Source organism: Octopus bimaculoides, chromosome 1 (assembly GCF_046866305.1).
Source record: "Octopus bimaculoides isolate indiv1 chromosome 1, ASM4686630v1, whole genome shotgun sequence".
NCBI classification, from domain to species: Eukaryota; Metazoa; Mollusca; class Cephalopoda; order Octopoda; family Octopodidae; genus Octopus; species Octopus bimaculoides.
In genome coordinates this window covers 110,690,860-110,703,357 of record NC_142928.1, presented here as the reverse complement: position 1 = coordinate 110,703,357, position 12,498 = coordinate 110,690,860, and the positions used below count along the sequence as shown (strand labels likewise).

Genomic DNA, 12,498 nt, shown 5'->3' with positions numbered 1-12,498 from the left:
AGTGTTGTGAAAAAATTAAAGTAAATTTTTTTCTTAAAGACATATTTAGAGTAAAAGCAGAAAAGCATAAATTTCACCTTATCCTTTTATGTGAAACAACTGTTCTATTATGATAAACAACGTTTAATGTATAAACATTAGGTTGTCAAGAAAGTTCTTGTGGTTTTTAACCTTTAAATTCAGATGTACATGTCTCTGCTCAAACAAAACTTTATTAATCGAAATAAACACCATCAGAATCAACATACTTGCCAACACGAAACAAGTTTATTTATGCCAGTAGTGTAAAAATCCTGCGTTCTGGTAGCGATGAAGTCATTGAAGGCGTGTTTGTCATCGTCTTGGTTTTTGAAGCATTTCTCATGCAGGAAGTTGTCAATATGCTTGAAAAAGTGATAGTCGGTAGGCGAGAGGTCTGATGGGTATGGCGGATGAAGCAGAGTTTCGTAGCCCAATTCATTCAATTTCTGCAGGGTCCGTTGTGTGACATGCGGCCGAGCATTGTCATGGAGAAGAATTGGTCCTTTTCTATTGACCAATGCTGGCTGTTGTCGTCGAAGTTTTTTATGCATTTCATCCATTTGCTGACAGTACTTCTCTGCCGTAATGGTTTCGCCTAGATCCAAAATGCTATGATGGATGAAACTGGCCACAGACCAAACAGTCACCATGACCTTCTTTTGGTGCAACTTTGGCTTTGGGAAGTGCCATGGAGCTTTGTCGGCGTCCAACCACTGAGCTGAGCGTCACCGGTTGTCGTAAAAATCCACTTTTCATCGCAAGTCACAATCACATCGAGGAACGAGCCGTTCTTGTTGCACAAAAGCAGGGAAGACGATGCTTCAAAACGGTGTGTTTTTTTTTTTTTTTTGGTTGTCGTTGAATTCGTGCAGCACCCATTTCTCAAGTATTTTTGTTTTTCCAACCTCTTTCAAGTGGTTGGAAATTGTCACATATGTTACGTCTAATTCAGAAGCAAGCTCTTGAACAGTTGTGCGTGGATTGGTTTCCACTAAGGCTCTTAGTTGATCGTTGTCAACATCTGATGGCCAACCACTACGCTTATCATCTTCAAGACTCTCGTCACTGCTACAAAATTTCTTGAACCACCATTGTGTTGTACGTTCATTAATGATTCCTGGGCCAAATGCATTGCTGATATCTCTAGCTGTTCCAGCAGCTTTTCGGTCTAGCTTGAACTGGAATAAGAAAATTGTGCGAATTTGCTTTTTATCCATGTTGTATTCAATGTTCCGGAAAAAAATGGTCTAATTATTCATAAAGAAAAAGAGTAACACAATTAGATAGAGTGAAAAACAGGCTTTAAAATGATATATAAAGTCAAAGTAATTTAACTAAAATGAATTTGAAAATACATCATTTAAAACCAAAGTTATAAATTCTGCAAGAACTTTCTTGACAGCCTAATAGAATACATAATTATTTAATTTAGTTTCAATTAATTATATATCACAATTATATAATTATACATTTAATGATGTTTATTGATGTTTATCCTCATAAAACAAATGTTGAAGACAAAGTATAATCTGTATGTTAAATTTATGCATTTATGGTTTTCTGCTTTTACTCAAAATATGTTGCTCTTACAGATAATTTTAACTGCTTATGTGTATATATACATACAACATAGATTGACTGCAATGTAATAACATGTTTAAGCTTAATGTGTTATTCATGGAGCTCTTAGTTTACTGTAGATTTATATTTGGTGTTCATATGTCAGTTCTGTACATGGATATAATGAAATAATATGATTTATGTACAAATTTGGATGCTGTTATGTATCCAAGTTGTGCTTTTTATTAATTATCCTGGATAAGATATATCTTTATAAAAATAACTAGTTGCAATATCACTACATGGTACAGTTTCGGTTCATAATATAATTACTACATTATTGGATAACAAACTAATCTGTTATATTTGGTGATGGAAGTATCTGTGAGAGATTAGACATCTAGTACATGCTGACATTCATGTATGTTAAGGTCATTGTGTATCATTATTATTTTTATTAATAATAATAATTATTATTATTATTATCATTATTATTATTAAGAGTAACAACATCACTAGATAAAGCAAATGAAATAAGAGAATTAGACCAAAGCCAAACATACAAATACTTAGGAATCAATGAACTAGATACGATACAACACACACAAATGAAAGAGAAGATAAGAAAGGAATACTATAGATGAGTTAGATTAATACTGAAAACAAAGCTCAATGGTCAATAGGTATCAACACTCTAGCTGTCCCATTTATAGGTTACAGCTACAATATTCTTAACTGGACTCTAAATGAACTAATCAAAATAAGTAGGAAAACAAGGAAAATAATGACACAGTTTAGGATACACCACCCAAAATCTGACATAAAAAGGTTATGTATACAATGTATTGAAGAGAGTAGAGGCCTTATACAGCTAGAAAACTATTACAAAATAACCACCATAGGACTACAGAAATACCTACTTCAGAAGCAAGGAAAGCTAATACAAATAGCTTAAAAAACACAAACAAAACAAAAATCTGTTTTCTGTCTTTAAGGAAGCTGACAAATACAAAAAAGAAGTCATAGTACCTAACAACTATGAAGAAAAAGAAGAAACAACAAAAACTGTAAAACAACTGAAATCTAAACTAAAACTGGAACAGCAACATATGATAAAACAATGGCAAGAAAAGTCCTTAGATGGTAAATATTGTGTTAAGCTAAATAGAAAAGAAATAGACAATGCAAAATCCCAACAATGACTGAGAAGCTCAGGACTCAAAGCAGAAACTGATGGATTTTTAATTGCAGCACAAGACCAAAGAAGCCTTCTCATCAGAAATAGCAACAACGTGTAATGAAAAGAAATACAAGTAACTGCAGAATATTTGGTGATGGAGAAGAAACAAAAAATCATATTGTCTCTGGCTGCCAAGTCCTAGCTCAGAAGGAATATATTCACAGGCATGACAGAGTTGGGACCTATATACACTGGACGCTATGCCAACACTATGGAATAACAACAGAAAAAGATGGTATAAACACATGCCAGAAAAGGTCACAGAAAACGAGAAAGCAACCATACTCTGGGATATGCCAATACACACAGACAGAGAAATTAAGGCCAATAGGCCAGATATAGTTATCAGGGATCATGAAGAAAAAAATGCTTTCTAACTGATTTATCAATACCTGCAGATGACAATTTTTCTCTAAAAGAAATGGAGAAACTTTCAAAATACAAAGACCTGGAAATAGAGGTAACTTGAATGTGGAGCCTAAACAATTCCTATTATAGTTGGTGCATTAGGTATGATAAAAAAACATTCAGACAAATACATAATACCAGGACTTACAAGTATATATAACATACAGAAAATAGCACTACTAGGCACTGCACACATCCCATGTAAAGCACTTTCAATACAATGAAAATAAGAGCACCGCAACAAACCACAGCACTTACCCAAGATGCACAGAGCTGCACTTGGTAGTGCAGTGAAGGCACATAATAAAAATCAGACTACTGAATAATAATAATAATAATAATAATATGCCCTGATATAGTACCAGGCAGTGGCTCTCATGACTTCTCAACTGATTGGAAGTGTTATAATGTACATCGTTTTGTCTTGGTATAAAAGATGGGCTACAATAAATATTCTGCTCAATACCACAAATTTGCTTGTCATTTGAGCATTCCCTTAGTGGCTGATGATATCTCTGATCACAAGCAGAAGTAGTGGGGGAGCATCATAACCATGTGTTGAGAGGAATTCTTTGGGATTTGAATAATTCACCTCTGCGAACATGGGTTTTTTTTCATCATCCTTAAACAAACCTTATTCAGGGACCTTTTGAGTGGGATGAGCTACTCAACCTGAAGAAAATTCTAACTAGGCCCCCACCTGCAAGTTCGTGCACTGTTTATCTTGATATAAAATCATCATGTTGTGCACATATGGTTGCCTAGTGTACCCTTATCAGACAGGTAGTCATGATAGGTATATTGGGCTCCATATATTTGTACTCCAGTGCCACTTAGATGGCATGTGCTGCTCTCTCACTCAATGATGATAATAATAGTGGAACATTTCCAGATTTGAATGTGAAAATGCTTCATGTTTTTCTAAGTATTCATAATTATGATTATTTTTTGATGTAGTCTTCCAAATTAAAGACTAGTAATTTAAGTATCTTGAATAAATACCACTAGAATTTAGTTGTATGCAGTTTGCTTCATTTATAAACCTATTATCTCAAGGAAATATGTTTTTACTTTTCTGTGTTCAACTACCTTCTTGTTGACAAATTCTTGAGGTATTTTCTTTATAAGGAAATCATTTGCAAACTGGGTTCTGACTTATTTTCTTTGTATTTGATATTTACTATAAAATTGTCTGCAAAGGTCATCAGTTCATTTTTAATTCTGTTTGAATGCTTCAACATGTTGTCTGATTGCTTTCATATTTTTTTTTATCCCTTTTTTGTCTTAGACTCAAATCTAAGCACCTAAATAATGCTTTTGTAGTGTGTATATGCAATAAGTGCTTGTGTTGATGTTGTAATCTCAATTCTCCCATACCACCAACTACAGAATCTTACATTTTTATCAAAGACTGCTAACATTATGTAGAGTTATCCTGATGAAATGACACTACTTTTCTCAGAATACATAAATCAATATTCTACCTATTTTAATATAAATTTGTTTTACTCTTTTACTTGTTTCAGTCATTTGACTGCGGCCATGCTGGGGCACCGCCTATAGTCGAGCAAATCGACCCCAGGACTTATTCTTTGTAAGCCTAGTACTTATATTATCAGTCTCTTTTGCCAAACTGCTAAGTTACGGGGACATAAACGCACCAGCATCGATTGTCAAGCGATGTTGGGGGGACAAACACAGACACACAAACATATACACACACATACATATATATATATACATATATACGATGGGCTTCTTTCAGTTTCCATCTACCAAATCCATTCACAAGGCGTTGGTCGGCCCGAGGCTATAGTAGAAGACACTTGCCCAAGGTGCCACGCAGTGGGACTGAATCCAGAACCATGTGGTTGGTAAACAAGCTACTTACCACACAGCCACTCCTGCGCCTGTTTGTTACATATTCCTTTTACCAAAATAGTATTTTTTTTGAAAATATATAAACCCTATGTCTCTATGTTTTGTATGAAATTCCTGACAAAAAATTGATCTTTTGTTTTTATGTTGCTTAAGTCTGAGGAGGAAGGCCAGAGTCCATGATCGTTTACATGGCCTCCAAGACTAATGGGAGAAGGTAGTTTTCAGGCCAGTGATCTGGCTAAAAGGCTTAAACTAAGCAAAGAATTAAGTCTATTACCAAAAATAGGGTGTAGACTTTTTTTTCTTTTTGTAGATATTTTACTCAAGTGCTTAGATTTGAGTCTAAGCCATAGAAAAATTAAGCAATCAGGTAAGATATCCATTGAACTTCCACACAGCTTCTCTCTACCAAATTTATCATATTTTTCATTTTATGGATGCCCTTCCTAATACTGACTGAGTGTAGTGGGTGCTTTTTCATGACATTGGCTCAGTTAAAAATTGTCAAGTAACTTACAAGACAAAAAAGAAGAAGCTTCCTAAGGGGAAGTGGTTTTATGTCAGGGGTTGAGACTAAAATATGATAAAGGAAAGGAACAGACACAGGAGTCTTGCTATTGAAAAAGTATATGGCTGCATCACATATAAGACTAGGTGGAAGTAGCTGGAAAGAAGATAGAGATTTTTGTAACAAGGTGTTGGAGCATAATTTTAATGTGAGTGAAAGAGAGCATATGAACTGAAGATAGGGAGTTGTGGGTGGCTAAGTTCATAAGAGTGTGAGAGGCGAATGACAGGTGCTTATGGAAGTGGGTATATGTTGGTCAATAGCTCTTTCCATTTACAATTGCTATTGTCTATATACATCCTTTTATGCCCAGTTTTACTTTCATCAGATTTGCAATTTGTCATATGTGTACATTGATATTGCACATCCATTGGAGCATAGTAGATTCAGTCCTTTCTAGTCTTTTCATGTCCTCTACACCCAAGACCCATATCTCATTATTTTGTACATTACTGTTTGTACACAAGCTTCATACAGTCTGCTTTTCACTCTTAGGGAGAGACCTTTTGTTATCTCTGAACTTTCTTCAGTCATTTTTTATTCTATAAACTATACTTTCAGAAGAGTCTCCTTCACTACTAATTAGGTTACCTACATAGCAGAAACAATCTACTACTTTTAAGGAACCAACTGGGTAACAAGTACTGATTACTGTTGGACTAGGGAGCTTTCCCTCTCTTTATATTTATTCTGATTGACCAGGTGCTTTCCCTGTTTTCATATTGTTAACTTTCTTTTTCAGAAATTAAGCAATATTATAAAACTATTTTTCAATCTTTATACATGTTAAAGTAAAGCAAAAAAGCAATATTGCAAAACAAATTTTCTTTTGTACACATTATTGTCAAAGAATAATTTCTAAGTTAAGCTAAATGTCTGTCACATATATCTGAATGGTTGCACTGAAAATCCATTAGACCATGGGATTGCCCTGCTCAGTATGTAGAAAAGGAGTAGGTAGTAACTCTATAAGATGTACCCGGTGCAAGCTATGGACACATAAGAGGTGCAGCAACATCAAAGGCAGGTTAACTAGCAAGTTAGTTTTTGTTTGTGGCAGATGTTCAGGTGCAATAAAGACTGTAAACAAACAGGAAACAACTTCTATCTCATTCCAGGGTGAAAAACTAGAGGTAGTCGATAGCTTCCGCTATCTGGGCGACCAAGTTAGTAGTGGGGGTGGGTGCACTGAAAGTGTAGCTGCTAGAATAAGAATTGCCTGGGCAAAGTTTAGAGAGCTCTTACCCCTGCTGGCGACAAAGGGACTCTCACTCAGAGTAAAAGGCAGACTGTATGACGCATGCGTACGAACAGCCATGCTACATGGCAGTGAAACATGGGCTGTAACTGCTGAGGACATACGTAAGCTCGCAAGGAATGAAGCCAGTATGCTCCGTTGGATGTGTAATGTCAATGTGAATACCCGTCAGAGTGTAAGTATCTTGAGAGAAAAGCTGAACATTAGAAGCATCAGTTGTGGTGTGCAAGAGAGACGATTGCGCTGGTATGGACATCTGGTGAGAATGGATGAGGATAGCTGCGTGAAAAAGTGCCACACCCTAACAGTTGAGGGAACCCGTGGAAGAGGTAGGCCCCGGAAGACCTGGGCTGAGGTGGTGAGGCAAGACCTTCGTACATTGGGCCTCACCGAGGCGATGACTACTGACCGAGACCTTTGGAAATGTGCTGTGCGTGAGAAGACCCGGCAAGCCAAGTAAGATCGTTGCCAGTGCCCCTGGACTGGTTCTTGTGCGGGTGGCACATGAGATGCACCATTTTGAGCGTGGCCGTTGCCAGTACCGCCTGACTGGCTCCCGTAGGATTTTAGAGCGAGATCGTTGCCAGTGCCCCTGGACTGGCTTGTGCGGGTGGCACATAAAAGACACCATTTCGAGCGTGGCCGTTTTCGTGCGGGTGACACATAAAAGCACCCACTACACTCTCTGAGTGGTTGGCGTTAGGAAGGGCATCCAGCTGTAGAAACTCTGCCAAATTAGACTGGAGCCTGGTGTTGCCATCCGGTTTCACCAGTCCTCAGTCAAATCGTCCAACCCATGCTAGCATGGAAAGCGGACGTTAAACGATGATGATGATGATGATGATGAAAGTACTGATTCAATCAGCTGTTAGGTGAATTAAAGAAAATGTAACAAAAAATTTTAAATGATCTGAAAAATAGTCCTTTTTTTTCATACATAAATTCTTATTCACCTTTCATGGGAAGCTACTTTTAATGGATTACTAATAATGCTAATGTTTCTCTAATGTATTTTCTCAGTTTAAGATAGTTTACATGCTGTTTAAGAAGATATATAAGGAAATAAATATTTATATTTTTCTTTTTTTCACACTACAATAGAATGGTCTGAAAAATATATTACTTCATGTATATATGTGCAACAAAGATTTTTGTGCAGGTTTTCATATCTAACAATGCAGCTGCAGAAAAATACTCCAGGAAAGCAATCAACATAGCAAATATAGATACAGTAGCATATCAACTATGTAATATAATGAGTTGTAAGACTTATTGATGTAGTTAAAAGACAAAATCCCTTTTCTGCTTGGAGTGTTTAAAATCTAAAAACAATAAGCAGGAAAATATTTTCAATAAGGTCAGTTGAAATGTTTGGGAAAACAATAAAGATTGGGTTTCATGTGCTCTTGAAAGCCATTATATGTGTAATATGATTTGAAAACATCAATCAACTAAGATTATCCAAGCAGATAAAGAGTTTATGATTTAAGACTAACAAGCAAAGCTATAGCTTCAGTTTGATCAGATGATCAAAATTTTTGGACAATATCAACATTGTAGGTTGGTGTGGATTTGATCTTTAAACTGAAAGGAACATGCTTTGCTGAGCTGATTTAATAAGACAGAAAAATGTCTGTTGCTTTTACCAGTTAGATTTAATGACCAGATCTGCTCTAATTTGCATTATCTATTTATATATCATTCAAAAAATTCAGGTAAGCAATCTTGTTGCAGCTATATTCCTTGCTTTTATGTTTGTTTGTTTTTTAACAGCTTGGAAGGGAGATTTTGATTACTAATTGTGCTTGCATATTCTCATATTTAAATTTTATATAGTTATTACCTACTAAAATATATTATCCAGTTATATTCAGACATTTACACAGCCTTATTTCTATAGCAATACCTCATCTTGTCTAATGCAGCAAAATATGAGAGTTTGCTTTGACATGACTAAGTTTTATTTTATTTTCTTTCATACAAATTTCATTTTAAAACTGAAGTAGCATTTTAACAGTGACAGTACACAAACCAACTACTGTAGCATTCCAATGACAAGTTTCTACTTATTCACTGATTAACATTTATTTTGTAAGTGGAACATTTTCTATTACTTATAAAAAGTTAATTAGAATTTGAATTTTTTTTTCATATTGTTGCATAGCTATTTTAATGTATTTTGATTCTTATCATTTATGAGGAGTAAGGTAGCAAGCTGGCAGAAACGTTAGCACACTGGGTAAAATTCTTAGTGGCACTTTATCCAGCCTTACATTCTAGTTAAAATGCTGCTGAAGTCAACTTCACCTTTAATCCTTTCAGGATTGATAAAATAAGTACCAGTTAGCACTGGGTTCAATGTCATCAACATTCCTCCTCCCCCGAAATTGCTGGTCTTGTGCCAAAATTTGAATCCATTAGTTATGATGAGTATTAGTGACATGCATAGCTATAAGCAACTCTATTTGACAATCTCACTGTGTAGTTGCAAAGTACTTAGTTGTCAATTCAAATACATATTTTAAGAACATATTTTCTTATGTTTAGAAAACCTTTCAGTTTTTTTAGGTGTGGGATGTTCCATAATTGTTAAAGGCATGCTGTATTGTGGTACTGTAGGGCTCTTGTATCTTTCACTTGGTCATTGCTACAGTTATTGAGCTAGTGTTTGGAATGATTAAAGCAAGGAAGAAAAAGCTAAGCCTATATTATTTTGATAAATCATGATACACCACACTTCAAAAATAGTTTCCAGAACTGTGGGGGAAAGCTAACCAAAATAGACAAGTATCCTCTCCAGGTTATTTTAACTTCTTATATACTGTAGAAACAGGAACATGTTTTAATTCCTTTATTTCATAGTAGCCATTTTAGATTCTTGAAAAATGTTTCATGAAATCAATTTTTGTTTATTAAATCATTTTGTTATCAATTTCTGAAGATATTTCCTAAACACTTTGCAAGTTTTCCCTTTTAATACACATTAGTATTAGATACTTGCTGCACTGCTAGTTTTTAAAAGAAACAATAGCAAAATCCAAGATGTGAGACAGTTTTCAGTGAGGAATCCTTTAATTAGTCTTGTTTGCTATACATCCCTGATTCCTAAACTATTAACCTTATTACCACACTACCACCCTACTTGAAGACTCACCCACTCTTACCTTTTACCACTCATGCTTCTCTATAATTTTCATTTTCTACTCTGACAGAAGAGACACGTCTTCAGATTACTCACTAGTTCACAGTCATATTCAAAAGGCGGCATCAAATGCTCGCTTCCTAGATGACTCACCTGTGCCTCCTTATACATCACAACCAAATCTCCTCTGAAATATCCCATACAAAATCACTCAAAACTTTCTTGCATGCTGAACCTAACACAAACATTGCCCTACCTCCTACAAAACAAATTTTTAAAATATTCTGTCCCTTCCCACTATTGTGTCAGTTTCTCTATATGCACAGCACTCTTATTATATCCCCTGTACCCTTAATTCCCATACTTTACTTTGTCACTTTTGCCACTGACCACTCTCTTGTTACCTGGTTAACCCACCCTCCTTACCCACCAATCCATATATATATATTTCAGTACTAACTCAGACCTTTTAAAATTAGTCTCTCTCAGTTGAAGAATTTTCTTGAAACATCAGGATTCTTATCTTCTCCATTGCATACAAACCTATCCAAGTTTACAAGCTGCACTAAATAAATTGACCTCTTGCTATTTATTTTCATGTGTTGAACTTCTACCACTAATATCTTTTTTTTTTTTTATCTTATACATTCATCATCATCATCATTTAACGTCCATTGTCCATGCTGGTATATCAGTAAAAGTTAACAATTATTACGTTACAGTACATCTCACCTTAGACAACACATTTACTTCAGCATTTACTACTTTTTAGTTGCAAAACTGTTTTCATTTCATTCTATATTAAATTTCCACTTATTCTATTTTTTCTTGGATTACTTTGTTTACTGAATTCATAAGCTTTTCCTCATTTTCTCTCCTTTCCTTTAAAATGCTAGTCCTAATTTCTAAGTTCTATTTTGTTGTTTCTCCAGCTTCTTAAACATTATCGTGATTCCCTCCTAAAAAAATCTTTATCCATAATCAGTTGTAGATTAAAAAACAAAATTAAAATATTGAAGACCTTTTGCTATAATTAATAAAATATCTATTGATTCGCAACTGCTAAACGCATGCTCAATGATTCCAAATGGGGTTTTAGCCCTTGGTTTATTTAATCCCACTTCAGTGACATAGTATGTCTATTTACACAGACATACTTATATTAAATACATACATACTGGTTCTCTACAAAACAGTCTACATGCTACATTGCATATAATAGTATCTTTACTAATATATGCATGCACATATACATACATACATGAAATCTGCTTAACGAAACTGTTTATGTAATGAATACTATACCCTAAAGTTTTTGCCATTAATACAGGCCTGATAAAAAAAGATAGCAGTAATCTTCTTTAGATAAATGTGATAAAACATCTGTTTAGGAAAAATAGTAGCTGTAATCAAGCAATGAAAATAAACTGTAATTTGACATGTGAACTACTACTACTACTACTACTACTACATACAGCATGACCAGACCGAAAATTGTGGTCAGTTAATAGATATTTTTTAATTAAATCAAAAATTGTGGTGCTCCAGCATGACCACAGCTCTTGAGCTGAAACTAGTAAAGGATAAAAGTTAACTGTATGAATTCTACAAAAATCTCTTGACTGATAGCATGAAGATGATGAACTACCGGAGTCTAAAATACTCTAACTTCCTATTTCAATACCAAGCAGTTTTAGCAGTAAGCCTACTCTTCCTACTAACCATCAAAATCATACATTATATACAAGTGAGAACAGACTAGTGTTTTTTTTTTTCTTCCAAGAAAACCTGTGAAGAGCATATACATGTGCATGGATGAATGTATGTATGCTTATGTATAAACTGATGTTCTACAAATTAATCTGCATGCTGCATCTCATCTGAATGATAACATTTAGGTACGACTGAGGCTTGCTCTAAATATAGAATGAAAAGCAGATTTTATTTTAATGCTAAACGGAAATTATTTCATACTTAAAATTTATTTCACATCTGTGAATTTCATAAAGGTATATCTACTTTTCCTGTCACAACTCTAGCCTTTGCTACAAATAATTACTTCACCTTACATCTTGAACATTCAACATAAACTCACAGCTTCTAATTCTACCATTACTTTCTAACTCATTTCAATAAATATTACATGGCTTGAGTATAAAAAAAAATATCCTGTACTATTCTAATATTCTAATCATAGGTGACTCTAATAAAGCTTTCATATACTTTTCCTTCATTACCTGCTCATTAAAAAAATACAGGTTCCAATACAAAATGTTGTGACCTATAATTTCTAGGTTCTTTTTTTTTAATCTTATCTTTACCTCTTTTTTGTTGCTGTTTTTAAGCAGCAGTAGTTAAAATAGTAAGTATGATTTCAGGAAGATTTGGTTGCTAATTCTAGCTTATCAAGCAACTGCATG

The 12,498-nt window shown here is 34.6% G+C and overlaps 2 protein-coding genes across 4 annotated transcripts in view; one reads left to right on the top strand and one right to left on the bottom strand.

The window, feature by feature from the left end:
* Positions 1-12,498, top strand: part of LOC106881422 (nucleoporin NUP188) — a 475,282-nt gene that overhangs the window by 220,002 nt on the left and 242,782 nt on the right. The gene's annotated exons all lie outside the window — the stretch shown is intronic.
* The window catches only part of LOC128248326 (histone-lysine N-methyltransferase SETMAR-like), a 50,467-nt gene that overhangs the window by 13,157 nt on the left and 24,812 nt on the right, over positions 1-12,498 (bottom strand). The window contains exon 2 of one of the 3 annotated variants that reach the window (XM_052969294.2): positions 773-1,199. The exons of the other annotated variants lie outside the window; for them this stretch is intronic. Coding sequence (XP_052825254.1) covers positions 843-1,199 — 357 coding nt within the window. The 3' untranslated portion in view covers positions 773-842. Of the gene's footprint in view, positions 1-772; positions 1,200-12,498 lie in introns of those variants that run through there. 3 annotated transcript variants of the gene reach the window in all.